General features: G+C 35.8%; 1 protein-coding gene across 2 annotated transcripts; it reads left to right on the forward strand.

The window, feature by feature from the left end:
- Positions 1 to 5,221: 5,221 nt before the first annotated feature.
- Positions 5,222 to 16,067, forward strand: cibar1 (CBY1 interacting BAR domain containing 1). Of its 2 annotated transcripts, XM_069194803.1 has the most exons (9): positions 5,226 to 5,383; positions 7,583 to 7,817; positions 8,250 to 8,318; positions 8,603 to 8,704; positions 8,816 to 8,860; positions 9,673 to 9,777; positions 10,815 to 10,928; positions 13,075 to 13,194; positions 15,030 to 16,067. In XM_069194803.1, exons 1-9 carry the CDS (start codon positions 5,355 to 5,357, stop codon positions 15,123 to 15,125), a joined length of 915 nt encoding a protein of 304 aa, XP_069050904.1. In that variant the 5' UTR covers positions 5,226 to 5,354; the 3' UTR covers positions 15,126 to 16,067. The 2 variants fall into 2 exon arrangements, with proteins under 2 accessions (XP_069050905.1, XP_069050904.1); XM_069194804.1 differs by lacking the exon at positions 13,075 to 13,194 and having other exon boundaries at positions 5,222 to 5,383.
- The last annotated feature ends 123 nt before the right edge of the window (positions 16,068 to 16,190 follow it).

The following is a 16,190-nucleotide window of genomic DNA, read 5'->3' on the forward strand; positions in this document are numbered from 1 at the left end:
ATGCACCACTATACTGAGTACAGTTCTATGGTTCGTTTAATCATCTTATAAGTTTAAAACAATGTTAAATATTTTAATATGCTATCGAAATCCATTTGGACTTTGTTTCCGTTTAGATCTCGAGAAACAGCTTGGCTTAGAATGTCTTATGTCATTTGCATTCGACAGTTATTAGTAAGAGAAAAACTATCCAGCAGTGTGGAGTAGCAGGCAGGGCTTGGCACTCTGGACAGAGGGTCTGGATGCTGAAATCCCAGGTGGAACAGTGCTGTTGGGGCCTTGAGTAAGATCTGCTTCCAAATCCTCTAGCAGCCTTCTGTATTAATGGATACTCTCCAGCTTATCACTATCAACAGGAATTCTATCTCAATTGCCCCATCTGGTTAACTAAAAGATTTAATAAAAAAAATCATAATCATCCACTGAAAAAGCTACCTGCATGAAGGTATAAACTTGTAATGTCTTTTTTTCTAACAAACAGAAAAGAAAACAGTCCTTAAAAGACAAGCTAAAAGAGTCATTTAAGAAACTGACCAGTTATTTAAACCTTTATAAGGAGAACACACTACAGCGCGCAAGTATATAAAAGCAATTACAGCAATATGATTTCCACAGAAATTGTTTAAATGTAAGAATGTTTTCAAGATGTTTTTTACAAAATGTGTTTCATTTTGATGCAATACATTTCTCATTGAAAAGCCAAACTACCTTATATAAACACAAAATGTTTCTTGTTTAAATGCATGAGACATTCTTTCTTTGTGGCACTAATAAGCTTCTACAGAACTTCAGCTATTGTGGTTTAAAAAAAGTCTTGTGTGAAACTGGAGAATTTAAATGTACATTAAATACTGTATAGTGAAAACATTCTCAGGTATTGAGATATTAATTTTGAACAGCTTTTTTAGCTTTTTTTAATATCGTCCTTTCTGTTTATTGAACAAACAGTAGATTGTCTATATAAACTCTTTTTAACAGTAAATCTATGTTTAAGATTTGGCACTTTGCATATTGTAAATGTAATTTCTAGGAATATAAATTCTAGAAATAACTGCAAATGATGTGCTTCAAAACTAAACACCTTCATTTTGCAGGAAAATATACAGACCCCCTACTTTCTTTTTTAAGTCGAAAGATTCGTTTTTCAAACTTTGCAGTATTTATAACACTATGTGTGTTGCAGTATTTGGAACTGACAATATGTTAAGATGTTATTGAGGCATTTGTTATACCACAGTAAACAGTAGTATACTCGTAGACAACAAGCCTGACGAAAAAGTTTGATTTTTACAAAAATAGTACAAACCTGCCCCCAGCTGCATTAGAAGTGTAAGTACATGTTTTAGATTTTTCAGCATAGTTATTTTTGTTCAGGCAATTTACAGTATTCTTGCTTCTCAGTAATTCTTTGGTTTGCTTTGAGTATAAAGATTGCAATGTGTAACAGCTGTTATTTTCAACTTTAAAAACACAATCTGTATTTTATAGTTTACTTCTATCTTTATTTGAATACAGTTTAATAATTGAAGTACAGTGTTAATGTATTTGAAAAACACTTAAACATCATTTGCTTAATCACAGCTGGCAAGTGTAACATTATGTCTGAATATTTTATATTGCTGGAGGTTTGGTTGTACTGCTCATCGATTTGTATATAGCTACCTGAATGTAAATAAGTTCTATAAAATCTAATTGTAATAGAACTCATTTGTATTTCATAATTTTGGCTGCCAAACCAGGAGAGTCTGTACAGGAAAATGAAGAAAACTATGGATTCCTTTGGTTTTCCTTTATGAAAGATATAGTAAGCAATGAACATTTTAAATGTTCGTATTTTATTCTTCTGCAGACTGTTCACTGTGGTGTAAATGTGCAAGAAAAGGATTTTAGCCACTGTAGAAGAAAAACGTGATTAGTGACTAGAATGTGCTGGGCATTCATGGATTTCAGCAACAAATCTTTATTATAACCCTTCTTAATCACCCCCTTTCACTCTAACCTCCCCAGTGCATGGCAGAAATAGCAGCAAAGCTTTGCTAAGGTGAAATAGAGTGGAGCGGTGGATCTGGGCCTGTGACTGGAAGGTTGCCGGTTCAAATCCAGTGGCTGGCAGAGGAATCCTATTCTGTTGGGCCCCTGAGCAAGGCCCTTCACCCCAACTGCTCCAGGGGTGCTGTACAATGGCTGACCCTGTGCTCTGACCCCAGGCTTCTCTCCCTGTCTGTGTCTCCATGGAGAAAAAAAGCTGGGGTCTGTGAAAAGATAAATTCCTAATGCAAGAAGTTGTATAGGGCTGATAAAAAAACATTATCAAATAAGCCACACATCCATATTTCAATTCTGAATTAAGTCAATTTAGCTTAGTTGTATACTGAACTTCAGTCAGCGGCATGGTGATGCAGTGGCTAGCATTGCAGTGTTGGAGTCCTGGGTTTAATTCAGTATTGGCTACAGAGTATATAGTGTACATAATACTGTAAATGAGGCTACACATGAAAGGAACCAAGGTATTTATACAGGTACCATTTCTTCATCATCAAAATGTAGGGAAACAATAAAAATGCAAACTGAATGCTGCAGGACATACTGAAGTGCAGAGTGTTCAATTTAAATCAAGAGATGTTTTGCTCAGTCTTTGTAGCGCATTGGTAAATAAGGAAGCTCGCTGCTTTCTATTTTGTGTCTAGAATGTATGTTTTTGTTAGCTGCATGAAAAATTCTGCCCTTGTCTACAGTCAAACATAACCTGCCAGGTGTCTGCCCAGTTTTGAGGTCTAAAGGTTTTCTCATTTTCTTTGTAGCATCTATAGTATTTGCTCACCTTCCTATTTTAGTACTGTCTGCAAACTTTGCTAAAGTCCTGATATAAATTAGGAATAGGTGTAATTGTAATACAGATCCACATGGTGCTCTGCTAATAGCTTCGTCCTAATTGACCTTCCTATTTTAAATTCAATCAAGATAGTTAAAAATTAATCCATGTTGACTATTCCTTAGGATCCTATGTCCATATAGAAAATTCTCTAATTTATTTTTAATTATCATTTACTTACCCTAACATATAATAAAATTAAGGTTACTTGGCTGTAATTACCTGACTCAGCTTTCTCACCCTTTTTATTGATGGGCACTGCATTAGCAATTTTCCAGTTACTCCTGCTTTGAGTGACTGTTGCAAAAGTTTACTTAAAGTCCTATGAATAACATCTCTCTTCCATTAGTAGAACTGTTAGAATACCATCCAGCCCTGAATACTGTATGTATTATAGATTCACTGTAGTTAACTGTAACACCCATGCCTAATGTTATAGCACTTTGTGCTTGCTCAGTTTAAGGCATGTTGTTCCTTTTGAATACCTGAATCAAATACTTCTTTTGTACCTCAGCAATTTTACTTTCATTGTCTGATAGCTTCCCACTATTATCCTGGGGACTGTTGTTGTAGTACTGAAAAATATTAGTTATAGTTGTTGTAGTACTGAAACGTTAATTATTTATTATAGTATCCACTGCAATATTATTTTCTTAGCTTCAAGTCCAAGATACTCATCTCTAATTGGATTGTTTTTGTTAATTTTATTAAGTGCTCTCTTTCTCCTTAGATTTTCTTTTATTGATTTATTGATTTATTAAACCATTTGGACTATTGCTTTCTAGCTCGTGATACTCTACTGAACACCATATCGTAATTAACTTCATAAATATGTGGATGTGTTAAATCTATATGCTGAGACCAAACTTTTTTTCCAGTGGATGCCAAGTTACAGGAAAGTCAAGGTTAAATCAAAGAGACAATGAATACAAGACAAAACGTGGAAACAAAATAGAAAATCTGGCAACAACCGGCTTCCTAATGACTTCTCACAGCAGAAAATTTAATACATAGATCCATTCCCTTACAAAATAAATGTTGAAATTCGAAATTACATTACTCTAGCCGTTGACCATGAGGAGAGAGAGGAATCAAGCAACAAAAAAAAATAAAGCCAGGAAACACATTCATTTTTATTATAGAGATATGAACTTAAAGAGACTTGGGAAAATGAGTCCATCTGTTCAAGTCAGCATCTCATTGTTATTAAAGCTGTCTGCTACAATGGCATGTAAAGAATAGTAAATCTCAATACGAAGGTATCTGAAGTGTAAAACTTTGTGGCGACAATGCAAATTCATCGAAAAAAAAACATTTGGCAGTTGAGGTAGGGACTGGGAGTCATTTTCTACTAATAAAAATAAACAAGTACTGTATCTTCTGCAGAGAGCTATGCACAATGTTGAATATTACTAACGGGCATAGAGATAGAAGTAGGAGGTTGATGAATGGTCTGAGCTAGAAAGTACGAAAGCAAGGCAAACACCAAAGGCGAGAGAAGGCAAGAACATTATTCTTGCTTAGGAAAACAGTAGCTATTTGTGAAGTACGTGAGGAAATAAAAACCAAACCTCAAGTCTATTCCATGCTGCTTAATACATTTGCGTTGGTTTACACTGGCAATCTGTTTCAGTAGAAAATTCCCCCCACCCTTTTTCAATGGAAGATTACCCATGATAATTAAAGGTTTTGGAATAAAATCAAGTTGCACAGAAGCAGATATGGCAGCTGGTGACATTCATGCCTTTGAAATTAAAAAAAAAAGTGGCTGTAGATTCCCATTAATTACAGTAAACAAAATTTTTAGCCATTAACAAAACGCGGATGTACTACAAAAGGACAATTCGGTGCACTTTACACGCAAAACGTAAAATCCTAATTCCCTATGCTCAGTGACTTTAAAAATGCCGCTCTGGATTGCCAAAATTGATCATGTTTTATGTTGAAATACTGAATTTATTACGTTTGTTAGGTTAACGTGTCTGTAACTACTCGGAGGGACGCTTCGGTCATTAGAAAATAAGAAAACCCGTGCTTTAAGAAAAAAAATATGTGGTGTAATACTTTAGTACCTTATGATTTAAATACAGTTACCTATTTTATTTATGCCTTTTTTATACTAATACTGTACTGATTCTTTAATTCGTCATTTTCTCACTGAGGTGTTGTCATTTCTTTCCTAAACCATCTTTGGTAGTTTTGGATCCCACTTTGCTGTGTTTGCATTTTAGACAAATTTACTGCGTTTAACAAATAAACGTGTAATACCTCTTCCCTCTTTTTTTCCCTCCGCGTCCCGGAAGTAATTGACCGATACGTCACAGTCGTCATCAACTCAACTCCATGGAAACGGCGTGCAGGTCTATGATGTTCTGGGGAGGAAGGTGATAAATAATATACCAATATCGGTGTGCGAGTAAGAGAGGTCTTCATTATTCTGTGATGCTTTTGCATTGGTGCTCTGGTCAAAACAGCAAGAATCATGAGTCGCACTCCTGATGCAAGGGCCAGGTAAGCGTGAGATCTTTAACCGTCTCTTAAGAGTGCAGAGAAAGATTTTTTTCCGCTCCTAGCCGGAGTTAGTTGCTGAAGAAATGTCGAGGATGCAGAAGTAGGCCTTTTTTGCTGCAGTTATCATGGATGCCTGTAAAACAGATGTTGATGTGGAGTCACATTACGAAGTTTTGTGTAACGGGGGATGTTTTGGTCTTGACACGCCGAGATATTGCTGCAATCGAAGAAATTTCGATCAAACCAGATACAGCAGATAGTTTAGTAGCTATATGCATCTATGTTTTAAACTTCAGTTTTCAGACCTCGATTAACATGTTATTACAGCATAAAGTTCTACGACTTCTGAAGATAAACATCTAAGCAGTACGGAGCGTGCTTTTTAAATCAAAGTCATGATATATATTTCAAAATCCGTGTAAACTTAGAATTGAAAAATTCTGGTGCTATTTTGAATTACGCAGTTTATGTATAGAATTTAATCTGTACAGCATAGAGGAAAAGGTGGAGAAAATCTAATCTATTTTAAAATGGAGTTGAGGATTGGCGTTACGACGCCTTTCGATATCAGTGCTAATGGTCAAACAACAGATTGTGTGTTACTCTCTGGAAGCTTCTGATACTATACGAAAAAAATCATTTCAGTCCTGATCACATATTACTGTTACCCAGGAAAATTGTTCAGTTAGCTTAAGCAGAATCTGATATAAAGTTTTTTATTCTGTGTCTGTTTGGAGTTGAGAATTTTTTAACATCGCAGTTCTCTCAGAGGAAGCCTCTGTTTGTTATTATAGACTGCTAACATTACTCTTAATGCCAAAATCCCATGTCATTTGGGTTTCCTAAACTGCCTCAATTGTCTAATAAAACGTTTTGACCAAGGTATTGATTGGATATGTAACCTACGTATTACAGGAAAAGCTCTCAAATGAAATGGACTGTACCTAATACAGGTTTGTGGTAGGTTTTCAAAATTATTTAACTTATTTTCAATAAAGTTGGCTGGAAGCAGGTTTCAAGAAGTGATTTCTGGAGAAAGAGAATAATTTTTGGAGGTTTTTTTTTATTTAGTGTATTTTTCTACAGCAGCAAGCAGACCTTTCTCATGTAAAAAGAAGTGCAATCATTTGTGTTACTTTCTAAAATACTTTCCTAGTATGCAGCAGATCACACAGAGTTTTGCAGGCATGCAAAACAATGTTCACTTTTTTTTCTAGCCAATTTTTCCTGTTGTATGATTGGTATACCAATCATGGCCTCCTAATAATCCCCCACGTAAGAACAGGCTTCATCACTCTGTTCACATCCCCACTGATAACTGGTGTGTGGTGAGCTGGTGCACTATGGCTGCTGTCGCATCATCCAGGTGGGGTCTTCACATTGGTGGTGGAGGGGAGTGTACATTACCTGTAAAGTGCTTTGAGTGGAGAGTCCAGAAAAGTGCTACAGTATATAAGTGTAAGGAACTGTAATATGTAAGGAATACACAAAAAAAGAGAAAAAATGTAGGTGTTGGTTAACATGTGGGAGGCTCTCCTGCCTCTGGACCATAATTCCAAACCATTGCCACAGCGTGGTAGCAGGGGACGTTGTGCTACAGGACATCCTGACTATCTGCTGATTAATGATCCCACCATGACTGTTTGAAAGAGTAAGGGGTGTCAACACTCTTTCGTTTACGCCCTAAGTAAATTCTAAGGTCATGTCTCCACCTGACGCGCTGTGTAGTGAGACTTGGTTGTGTCACCCAGAAGGGTGGGGTGTTGCTGTGGTGGATTTCCTGTTAGGGGTCCTTCTTCATTCTGCTGGCAAAGAAAGTGTTCTACAAATGCAAGCAATTCCTACTTTGTATGTATAAAGTATTGTGAAAATAAGACAAAATAGAAAGGATAATGTGCATCCTTGGTCCACAAAACTGTGAAATCAATAGCAGACTTCAGAGGTTAGAATGTTTCTGAATATTGCTCCAAAGAGTGTGGTTATTGGATTTAGTTCAGTGAGAACTAAAGCAGAAGTACTATATAATTTTTTAAGGACCAGCTTTGCAATGGTTTTAGGAAGATGTGTGAGGATGCATTTTTTTGTGTGTTTGCATTTTCTGTAGACAGGTGTGCTGATAGCATTTGAATTTAGGAAGCATAACGGGTAGCAGAGAGACTGCACCAAACCCCTGGGAGACACTGTGCCTCTGTTTTGCAGGGATAATCAGACAAGGCAGATTCAGGAGAGTATCACAAATGTTGAGAAGCACTTTGGGGAGCTGTGCCAGCTGTTTGCTGCCTATGTACGCAAGACTGCTCGATTGCGGGACAAGGCAGACCTCCTAGTTAGAGAAGTGAGCCTTTATGCTGACACTGAGACTCCAAACCTAAAGAATGGTTTGAAAAATTTTGCTGACCAGCTTGCCAAAATTCAGGATTATCGTCAAGCAGAGGTATGGAGTTTAATGTGTTTTTAAATTGTGGTAATGAATGTGATGTACTGAAACTGTTTAAGTGAGGTGAGTTTACCTTGTAAAAATAATACAGAAATATCATGAAGTAGCATGGAAAAGACATTTAGCTGCTTCTCCTGATGAAAGTAATAGCAACGTTTGGAAATAACATGTGAAAAATTGAACCAGGGAATAAAAGTGCTAAAAAAATATCACCTGCATTTGTTTGTACTCGTATAACATGCAGTGAATAAAATGCATTTAAGTAATGCATTATGTGTCCTTCTGCAGACAAACAAGAAATTTGTCTTTTTTTGAAAGGTATTATTAAAACAAAATAAATAAAATTGCTAAGTCTTCTTATTTATTAAGAAATTCAACTTACTTTGCTCAGACTCCTTGTCCAAATGTTTCATTATTTTTCTTTTGCAGGTAGAAAGACTCGAAGCTAAAGTAATAGAGCCTTTGAAATGCTATGGAACGCTTGTAAAACTCAAAAGGGTAAGCAGAGAGGTCCAAAAAAGATACATCAGAAATGGAAAAATCCCAGTAAAAATACAGCATGACCTCTTTCAGTTCCAAGTTGTGTTCAGTACAGTTTGCAGGTATTTACTGTATAGTGAACATCAGCAAAATAGTGTTTTAGAATACACTGAAAGCCCATATGAGGGAAATGTCACATTGCACTCTGGCTTTGCTCTTTTCTAGAGTCTGGTTAACGGACAGCAGGATATCAGCATGTCCTATATCGTATCTTGTCTGTATTTCTCACTTGTGTTTCACAGGACGATCTCAAAACAACTCAGAGTGCCAGGAATCGAGAAGCCAAACAAATGCAACAGCTGGAAAGAATGAGACAGCGTAGTCCCTCAGATCGACAGATTATTGTATCCTTCATTTTGTTCATCAAAGTTTCTAGTTATATCTCCTGCACACTGAATATACAGAATATCTAAACATTTGATTATTTGAGTTGTTTTACCTTAACTAAAGCTCAGTCTCAGGTTGGTGTTGGAAGAATCACGTCTTCAGTTGTCTGTATGGTGATGTGTGGTGATATCTATCATATGTGTTCATCTTAATAGAATGGCAATAAAACAATGCTAAAGGAAATATAAAAAAAAACAAACTTGACATGTGAAATGCCAGCCTCAGTACTAGTCCAGTTTCAGTAGGTGGTGCTTATTTTTCTTGATTTGCATTGTACATCGAATAAGATTAATCCATTTTCTAAATTGTTTTTTCCAGTACAGGTCCGTGGGGGGAGCTGGGATAGTGGTTGGGGTGGGGGAGCAAGGTGGGCCACAACCTGGAAGGTTATAAATGGACACCTAATGAAATTAATAGTGGCAGTTCTATGTCTTTTAATACTTTTAGCTGAAAGTGAAAATTAGAAATGTATGAGTACTCTAAAACGCTTTGCATGGTGTCTTGGTGTAGGCAAATTTCTTAATGTAACCCCAGAGTAAAACAGATTTGATCAAGAGAGATGTCTTTAGAGCAGTGTTTTTCAACCTTTTCCATGCCAAGGCACACCTACATAAGTAGAAGAATTTTACACCATACTGTTCAGGCACGTTATTATTAATATTATAAACAAAACCTACTTCAGAGAGGTCTTGTCCTGGCAGGAACTGATGACAGGTTAATTGTTCAACCTGCCTGAATAATTTTTTCTGTATGTGTAGTGAACTCGAAACCATCATTCACACCCCCTGCAGTTCCCACAGGTAGTCTTAGACTGTGGCCCCGGTCTCGTGTGTATGCCAAACATGCAACCTAACACTTTGGTTACTCCAAAAAGCAAGCGTACTGTATATAAACAATATTTACTTCATTTTTTAATGTTAAACAGGCTGAGAGTGAACTCCAGAGAGCAACGATGGATGCTACTCGCACAACACGACAGCTGGAGGAAACCATCGATGAATTTGAAAAGCAAAAAATAAGGGACATCAAGGTCTGCACGGCTCATATCTTGTGTCTGCTGCTTTTGGATTTCTGTAGTTGGTCGCTTTGCCTGATTGTATGTTAACATGGGGCAAAATAGAAAATATATGACAAAATAGCTTAGTTTCAGTTAGATAATTTTTTCCTGCTTCCAATTAAAAGAAAGTCAGGAGTTCGTCTCAGAAGTTAAAATACGTTTTTATTTCATGCGCATGGGAATGAAAACCCACAGAGATGCTCAGTGTATTTTTCTCAAAATAATTAAACTAGAACAGTCCAGAAATAAATCTCTGTTATCTGTCACACTTCCCTGTGCTGATCAGATTGAGTGTTCCAGGATCACACACATCTTCCTCTTCCCTGTTTGCCAAAGATCACTTCTTTTAACACAATTGGTTCTTAGTTTCGTAGCACAGCATTCCTATAGAACACAGTATAGAATTACATAGTGGCCCTTGTGTCCAGCGTTTTTCTGTTCCAGTTCCAGTTCAAGCCAGTTCTGTATGTGCTCCTTGTAAAATACTGCAGCTACAGCAGAAAAGGTGTGTACAAAGTGCACAGAGACCCTCTCGTCAGTTCTAAATGTAAATTAATGCATTTTAATTTGGTGAGGTTTTGGTTTGTACATTGCCTTGTGAAAGAATTCACCCCCTTTCAGTGAAGTGTCAAAATACAAAGGAAATCAGCTTTTTAAAGTAAATATTTTAAATCAAAACATGAATGCTCAAAGTGAACACCTGTTGTGGGTGAAATAAGTTAAATGTCAGCAGAAATTCAAAAACTAAAAAATGGTTGATTCCATGAGTATTCCTCGTGTATCCCTTTAGTATGGCAAACCCAAATAAGTTTGAGAACACAAAATTGTTCAACTATTTGGAGACTGGCCACTGTGTGTTATAATAGTGGTTTACGCTGTATACACCCATGTCCTTAAAGTCCCTCAGTCAGTTATGATAAAACCACATACAAAGCAGGGTGACCGCACTATATATATATCAACATAGCAGAAACATTCTTTTAAGTTATGTGTGATGTCTTTTTTTGCAGAAAATATTTGGTGAATTTGTGACTATTGAAATGACATTCCATGCTAAGGCTTTGGAAGTTTACACTACTGCCTTCCAGCACATACAGAATGTGGATGAGGAAGAAGATCTCGAGGTGAGTTCTGACATATATGATAGAAATCTGGTGTCACTCAATGCTACCTACTGGGTGCTCTGGGACAGCTGGGTGACAGAACCTGGTGCATTTAATTTCATAGTTACAGGTACGAGAAGGTGTAGGGTACCACTTACATGATTTGGGGGTGATTTCTGCTTTTGACACAATAGATTTAAAATATTACTTCTTGTTTGGCATCTTTTTCATATAACTCACAACAGATAATTTATCAACTCTAAATACTGATCTGTAGGATGCTGAAAAAGACTTTTATTATTTGAATTATATAAATATAATTATTTTTCATAATTGCAATATTTTTCTGTAGATAGTGGTTTTTCCGATGATTTGTGGTAGGAAGTTTTCTGAAGTAAAGGCAATGTAAAAATTGTAGTTTATTGTGATTAAAAATTCAGTTACCTTGTGAATTTATATTAATGTCAATGTACTTGTCACTATTCACAGTAGCAGACATTTCAGTTTTGTTTCTTTAAGAAAAGATTGAGTATGTCATCACATTTTCCAGTTACAGGATTTTTCTGATGAAACATTTGTGCATATAATTGTTTTTAAATAATTTACTATTATTTATTAAAGTATAATTCATGAATGGCTTGCATGTTTTAAGTTTTAATGAGTTTTATTCCCACATGAAGGTGGGGAATTGTAAATAAAATATAGTATTTCCCAGCTCAAGCTTAAATAATGCTGATGGCTCCAGCTGCATTTTGTGACATAGTTTCTGTCAAGATGTATCATTTGAATGGAAGGTCTTCAAAAATTGATTGTAGTTAGATAATGTGAAGAGATAAGCACATAAGAACTCCTTTAGAATATCTATTACAGTACACAAATGTGTGAAGCTGGTCTGTTGGGCACGCAAGGGAAGTGTCAATCCATTTATATCAGTAGAGCTTGTGACTTTTTTACAATAAACAGAAAACATAAGAACAGTTAAAAACTAGAGGATGCAATTTGGCCCGTCTGGCTTGTTAGCAGTAGTAATTAATCCAAGGGTCTCTCATCCAGTCATTTCTTAAGAAGAACCCAAGGTATTTGGCTCTACAACATGACCAAGTAGTTTGTTTCATACAATCTTCTAGGTAAAGAAGGGTTATGTGTTCATATATTTCTTTTAATTGATTCTTAAATTGTAACACAATGTGGACACAAAATATACTTAACGTTATTTCATGTACAATACAATCTGAAACCACTGTCATTGAATAAAAAAGGACAAGTGTTGTTCAAGGAACAAATGTACTCAAGTTAAATTTGTATTTCTTCCTGCTTCTTAGTTACCTAATTGGTAACCATAAATGATGAGACTTTTTTAAATTAAAAAAATAATAGGATTACTAATTATCCTTGATACACAATTTCCCTTTACATCTCAGCTGAGATGCTTATCATTTGACCTGGTGCAAGCTCTCTTGACATACAGTAGGATTAGGGCCAATGTCTCTCACTGACATCACAACACTGTAGGAACTGTAGGCTAGCAATTCTCTGGCCCTGGTGTGACCGAGCCAGCTGTGCGTCACAGGAAGGGAGAGAGATCTATTTAGCTTAAAATGAGTTAAATCAACTGATTTGGAAGAATTCTCTAATTAAACATGATTCTTAAATTCCTAACACTGTGGTTTTATTAGTAAGCACAGAATTTGACAGTGACTGGAACTTGTGTGTAATGAACTAATCTGCATGTATACTTTGCTGTAAATTGGTGGTGGTGTTTACCAGAGTTCACTGAGATAGAGAGTTAGTGAAATGAATACTTGGAAGTAATAGGATGTAGGTTTACATTTAATTGTACTAAAAAGGGGAAGCCACAATGACTTCCTTTGGAATAATGTTTGCTTTGGTTTGGAAGGTATCAGTATAGCAATGTCTCTACAGAAAGATTATTTGACATTCATGCAGTGGATTATTTTTGACTAGAATAGGTCCACATTATTTGCACTGGTATGCTATTTCATTACTCTCTTTCCTGCTCCATGCAAAGTAAACTTTATTTGCCCCAAAGCCTTTTTAGTTAAATGTTTCTAAAGAAAGCATATATGCCTAAACCTTACACCTCTCTTCAGCTTAGATGTAGTCATGTTATTTTGCAAGAGTATAGTACCTCATACTTTTTTGTCAGGTTTTCAGGAGTTCTCTGCGCCCACCAGACTACCAGTCTCGCTTAGAAATAGTCCGTGCTAATTCCAAAACATCACTGAGCCGGACTGGGTCAACAAAGACTAAGTCAGGGACATTGCAGGTAAGAGCTTGCAGAGATGTTTAGCATTAAGTAAGCTTTTATCACGCTGTTAAAGTAGGCCAATTAATTTGGGTTTAAATGGTCCCAGTATGCCCTAAGGGGGGACATCATCGTAATAGCCAAACTGTAGTGAAAACAGAAACAATATACAATCTTCAAACCAATTCAGCTTAAGCCTTGGTCCAGTTTTAGTTTTAGCTAGTTAATACAGGCTTCTTATTTAGTGGGCTATGCAAATGTGAAAACACTCAATAAAAGGAAAAGCTGATCAAGTTAGTTGCTAGCTACAGTATGTTAATATAGATTCATAGCGCAGTATCTTAAGATTTAAATATCTAATTTGACTGAGTGTTGGAATCAGGTCTCTTTACAAAAAATGTACAATTACTTATCCATTTGTTAAATTTAGTAGTTATTGATTTAGGTAAACCAAGTTCTTTCTTTAGTGTATAATCTCTATAAAGTGAACAGGAAATTCTAGAACCTAGTAAATGAGCTTTGCATGACATCAGAATTATTATAATCTATTGCCAGTTTGTCTTTGCTTAAAAGGACCTGCTAGTTGCCTTAAAAAACCTTGGAACATATATTTATAAAATGTTTTCTTGTAACTGTAAATATGCCTTAAATCAGCTTGAGTGACTTGTGGTTTATACTTTAACATTTAACATATACTTTAACATATATGGTAATTCTGGTATTTAAAAACACCTTTCACTCATATTTTCAATACTAATTTTGTTCATCTACTAATCTGTAGATATTTTAGGAAAAGATCAATTGGTATTGGTTTCCCAAATTGTGTTTGGAAAGTTGGGATAACATGGGATCTCATGCAATTTGAATTATCCTACATGTCGATGTACAAAATTTTTTTTTAAACTAAGGCAGTTTTTTTGTAAAAAAAAATTGTAATTAGTAAAAAGCCATCTTGACTGGCTTGTGTTTCTTGGACACATTAGCTAAATTATTATTCTTTCTTTCTAAACCAAATCATTAGATCCGTTTCCAGGTCTCTCTGCAACTGTGCCAGGCTTTTGATTGCAGGTTACATGCTCTGATAAACAGAATCATTCTTTCTTTGAATGTTTAATGAGCTGAAGAATGTTGTTTTGCCTTTAGAAGTCTGTGCTCTCACCTCTCATTTTGTTCACTGGTGCAACACTTTCTTGTAACATTACCAAAACAGTTTAACAGTTCTCCTTGCTTCAATACAAATTAATCACGTGAACTTTCTTACCACCTATTCTTTGTTAGTTCTCCGTCATCTTGCATTTCTTTAATGTTTGCAATGCCAACTTGTATGCTCAGTCACATTTAGACTGGCCTTAAGATGTATAGTACACAGCAGAACTGTAAACAAGCGCTGTAGTAGCCCACCTCCTAATCCCCCCTGGACATGTTTTCTTATGATGCATTTCTTGCCCAAGATGTTTAAGGCATCTACTCAGAATTGTTTTGCAATGCTCATAGCAAATGAATATTATCTAAATTTAAACAAAACCAAACATAACTCTTGCTAGAGATTATTGCAAATAAGGGATCCATCTTATCAGAGGTCATTTATAAACTAGGGATTTGAGGTGTAGAAGTTCAAGGTGTGCCTACTGTCCTAAAGCTTACAAATTCTGGTTGGTTCACGTGGCATTTTTACACTCCTGCTACCAATATCAGTTTATCCAGTTTTTTCATACAAAGGAAATCAAAATACTGTACCTGTTAAGTTTCTTCAGTGCCTTATCAGCATTGGCCTTGTACCTCTTTTAACTGCTTTCAGTAACTGCCATTATCTGGGTTCTGTATAAACATTAACCACTTGTCTGTTTTATTTGCAGACACCGACCCCAATTAGCCAGCGGAAAAGACTAGTAGAGGATGAGGAGGATGAAGAAGACGAGGATCTTGAAGATGTAACCGAGGATGAAAACTAACTAGCTCTGTCTAGCTCTAACTAGCTCTGTCTTGAAGCCTTAAATTTTGTATCGCTGTAATTTTTGTCAGTATTTTTTAAGTATTAAATACTACTATTTCACTTCTATTTCACTTTAATGTGAAATGAAAACATCAAATCACTGTCACACTTTTGAGTGATGAGAATCGTTATCTTGTGTAAATGTAATTTTTTACCTGTTTAAAAGTCAAATTTAGTTTGCTGCATTAAGAACATAAGAAAGGGCACGAGTGAGAGCCTTGGACCTATCTAGCTTGTTTGGTTGCCAGTAGCTAAGTTATTCAAGGATCTTATAAGGCACTTTCCTGAAAAAAATTCAGAATATCAGCTTCAGCATCACAGCAGGGGAGCTTGTTCCTCAGGCACTTCCTCTTTTATCAGCTTTTATCTTCAAATAGAAAAGGAATTTATTAACATTAATGGAATTCTGTTTAATGTTATTGTGAAAAAGACACTTGAATTGTGGAATCATGGCAATCATCATCAGAATTGTTTAGCCGTAGACTTTAACTACATTTATGGAACTGGCATTTCTGTTTTTCACATGGTTCGTAATCCCAGATTATGGAATTGAACATGACTGAAATGAATAAACTTGTTGAAAGAAAAAGAGTTACACCGACCGTACATAGACCTTGCCTCACATTACATCTGGATTCAAATAATCCATTTATAAAACTTAAACCTGGGTGTATGTGCATCTCAAATTACAACTGAGTTTTGTGAAGGGTTGGTGTAAGAATTAGTCTCTGGTACAATTCTGATTATTATACTGAAGTGGCAATTGACAGAATTACAGGACTGATTCTTTCCATGTTTTCAATGATGGAATTATTAAGTAACTGTCATTACTACCCTTGCAGAATATGACCCCTGACAAAATTCTTTAAACTACATTAATAAATTAAGCTCCTGAAAAATATGCTTTCTTTTTTATTCAAAGAAATATTACAAATTATTTAAGTGGGTAAGGAAGAAAACAATTTACTATGGTAACATTTACAATAACAGGATTGCTCACTCCACCCTAAAGAACTTTTCCAAC

Source organism: Lepisosteus oculatus, chromosome 10 (assembly GCF_040954835.1).
Source record: "Lepisosteus oculatus isolate fLepOcu1 chromosome 10, fLepOcu1.hap2, whole genome shotgun sequence".
Classification (NCBI taxonomy): Eukaryota; Metazoa; Chordata; class Actinopteri; order Semionotiformes; family Lepisosteidae; genus Lepisosteus; species Lepisosteus oculatus.

Excerpts from the sequence above, each read along its gene's own strand:
- cibar1 (XM_069194803.1), top strand. The coding sequence starts at position 5,355 with ATGAGTCGCACTCCTGATGCAAGGGCCAG. Across the intron at positions 5,384-7,582 it reads ACTCCTGATGCAAGGGCCAG|GGATAATCAGACAAGGCAGA; the intron begins GTAAGCGTGAGA and ends TCTGTTTTGCAG. Across the intron at positions 13,195-15,029 it reads CTAAGTCAGGGACATTGCAG|ACACCGACCCCAATTAGCCA; the intron begins GTAAGAGCTTGC and ends TTTTATTTGCAG.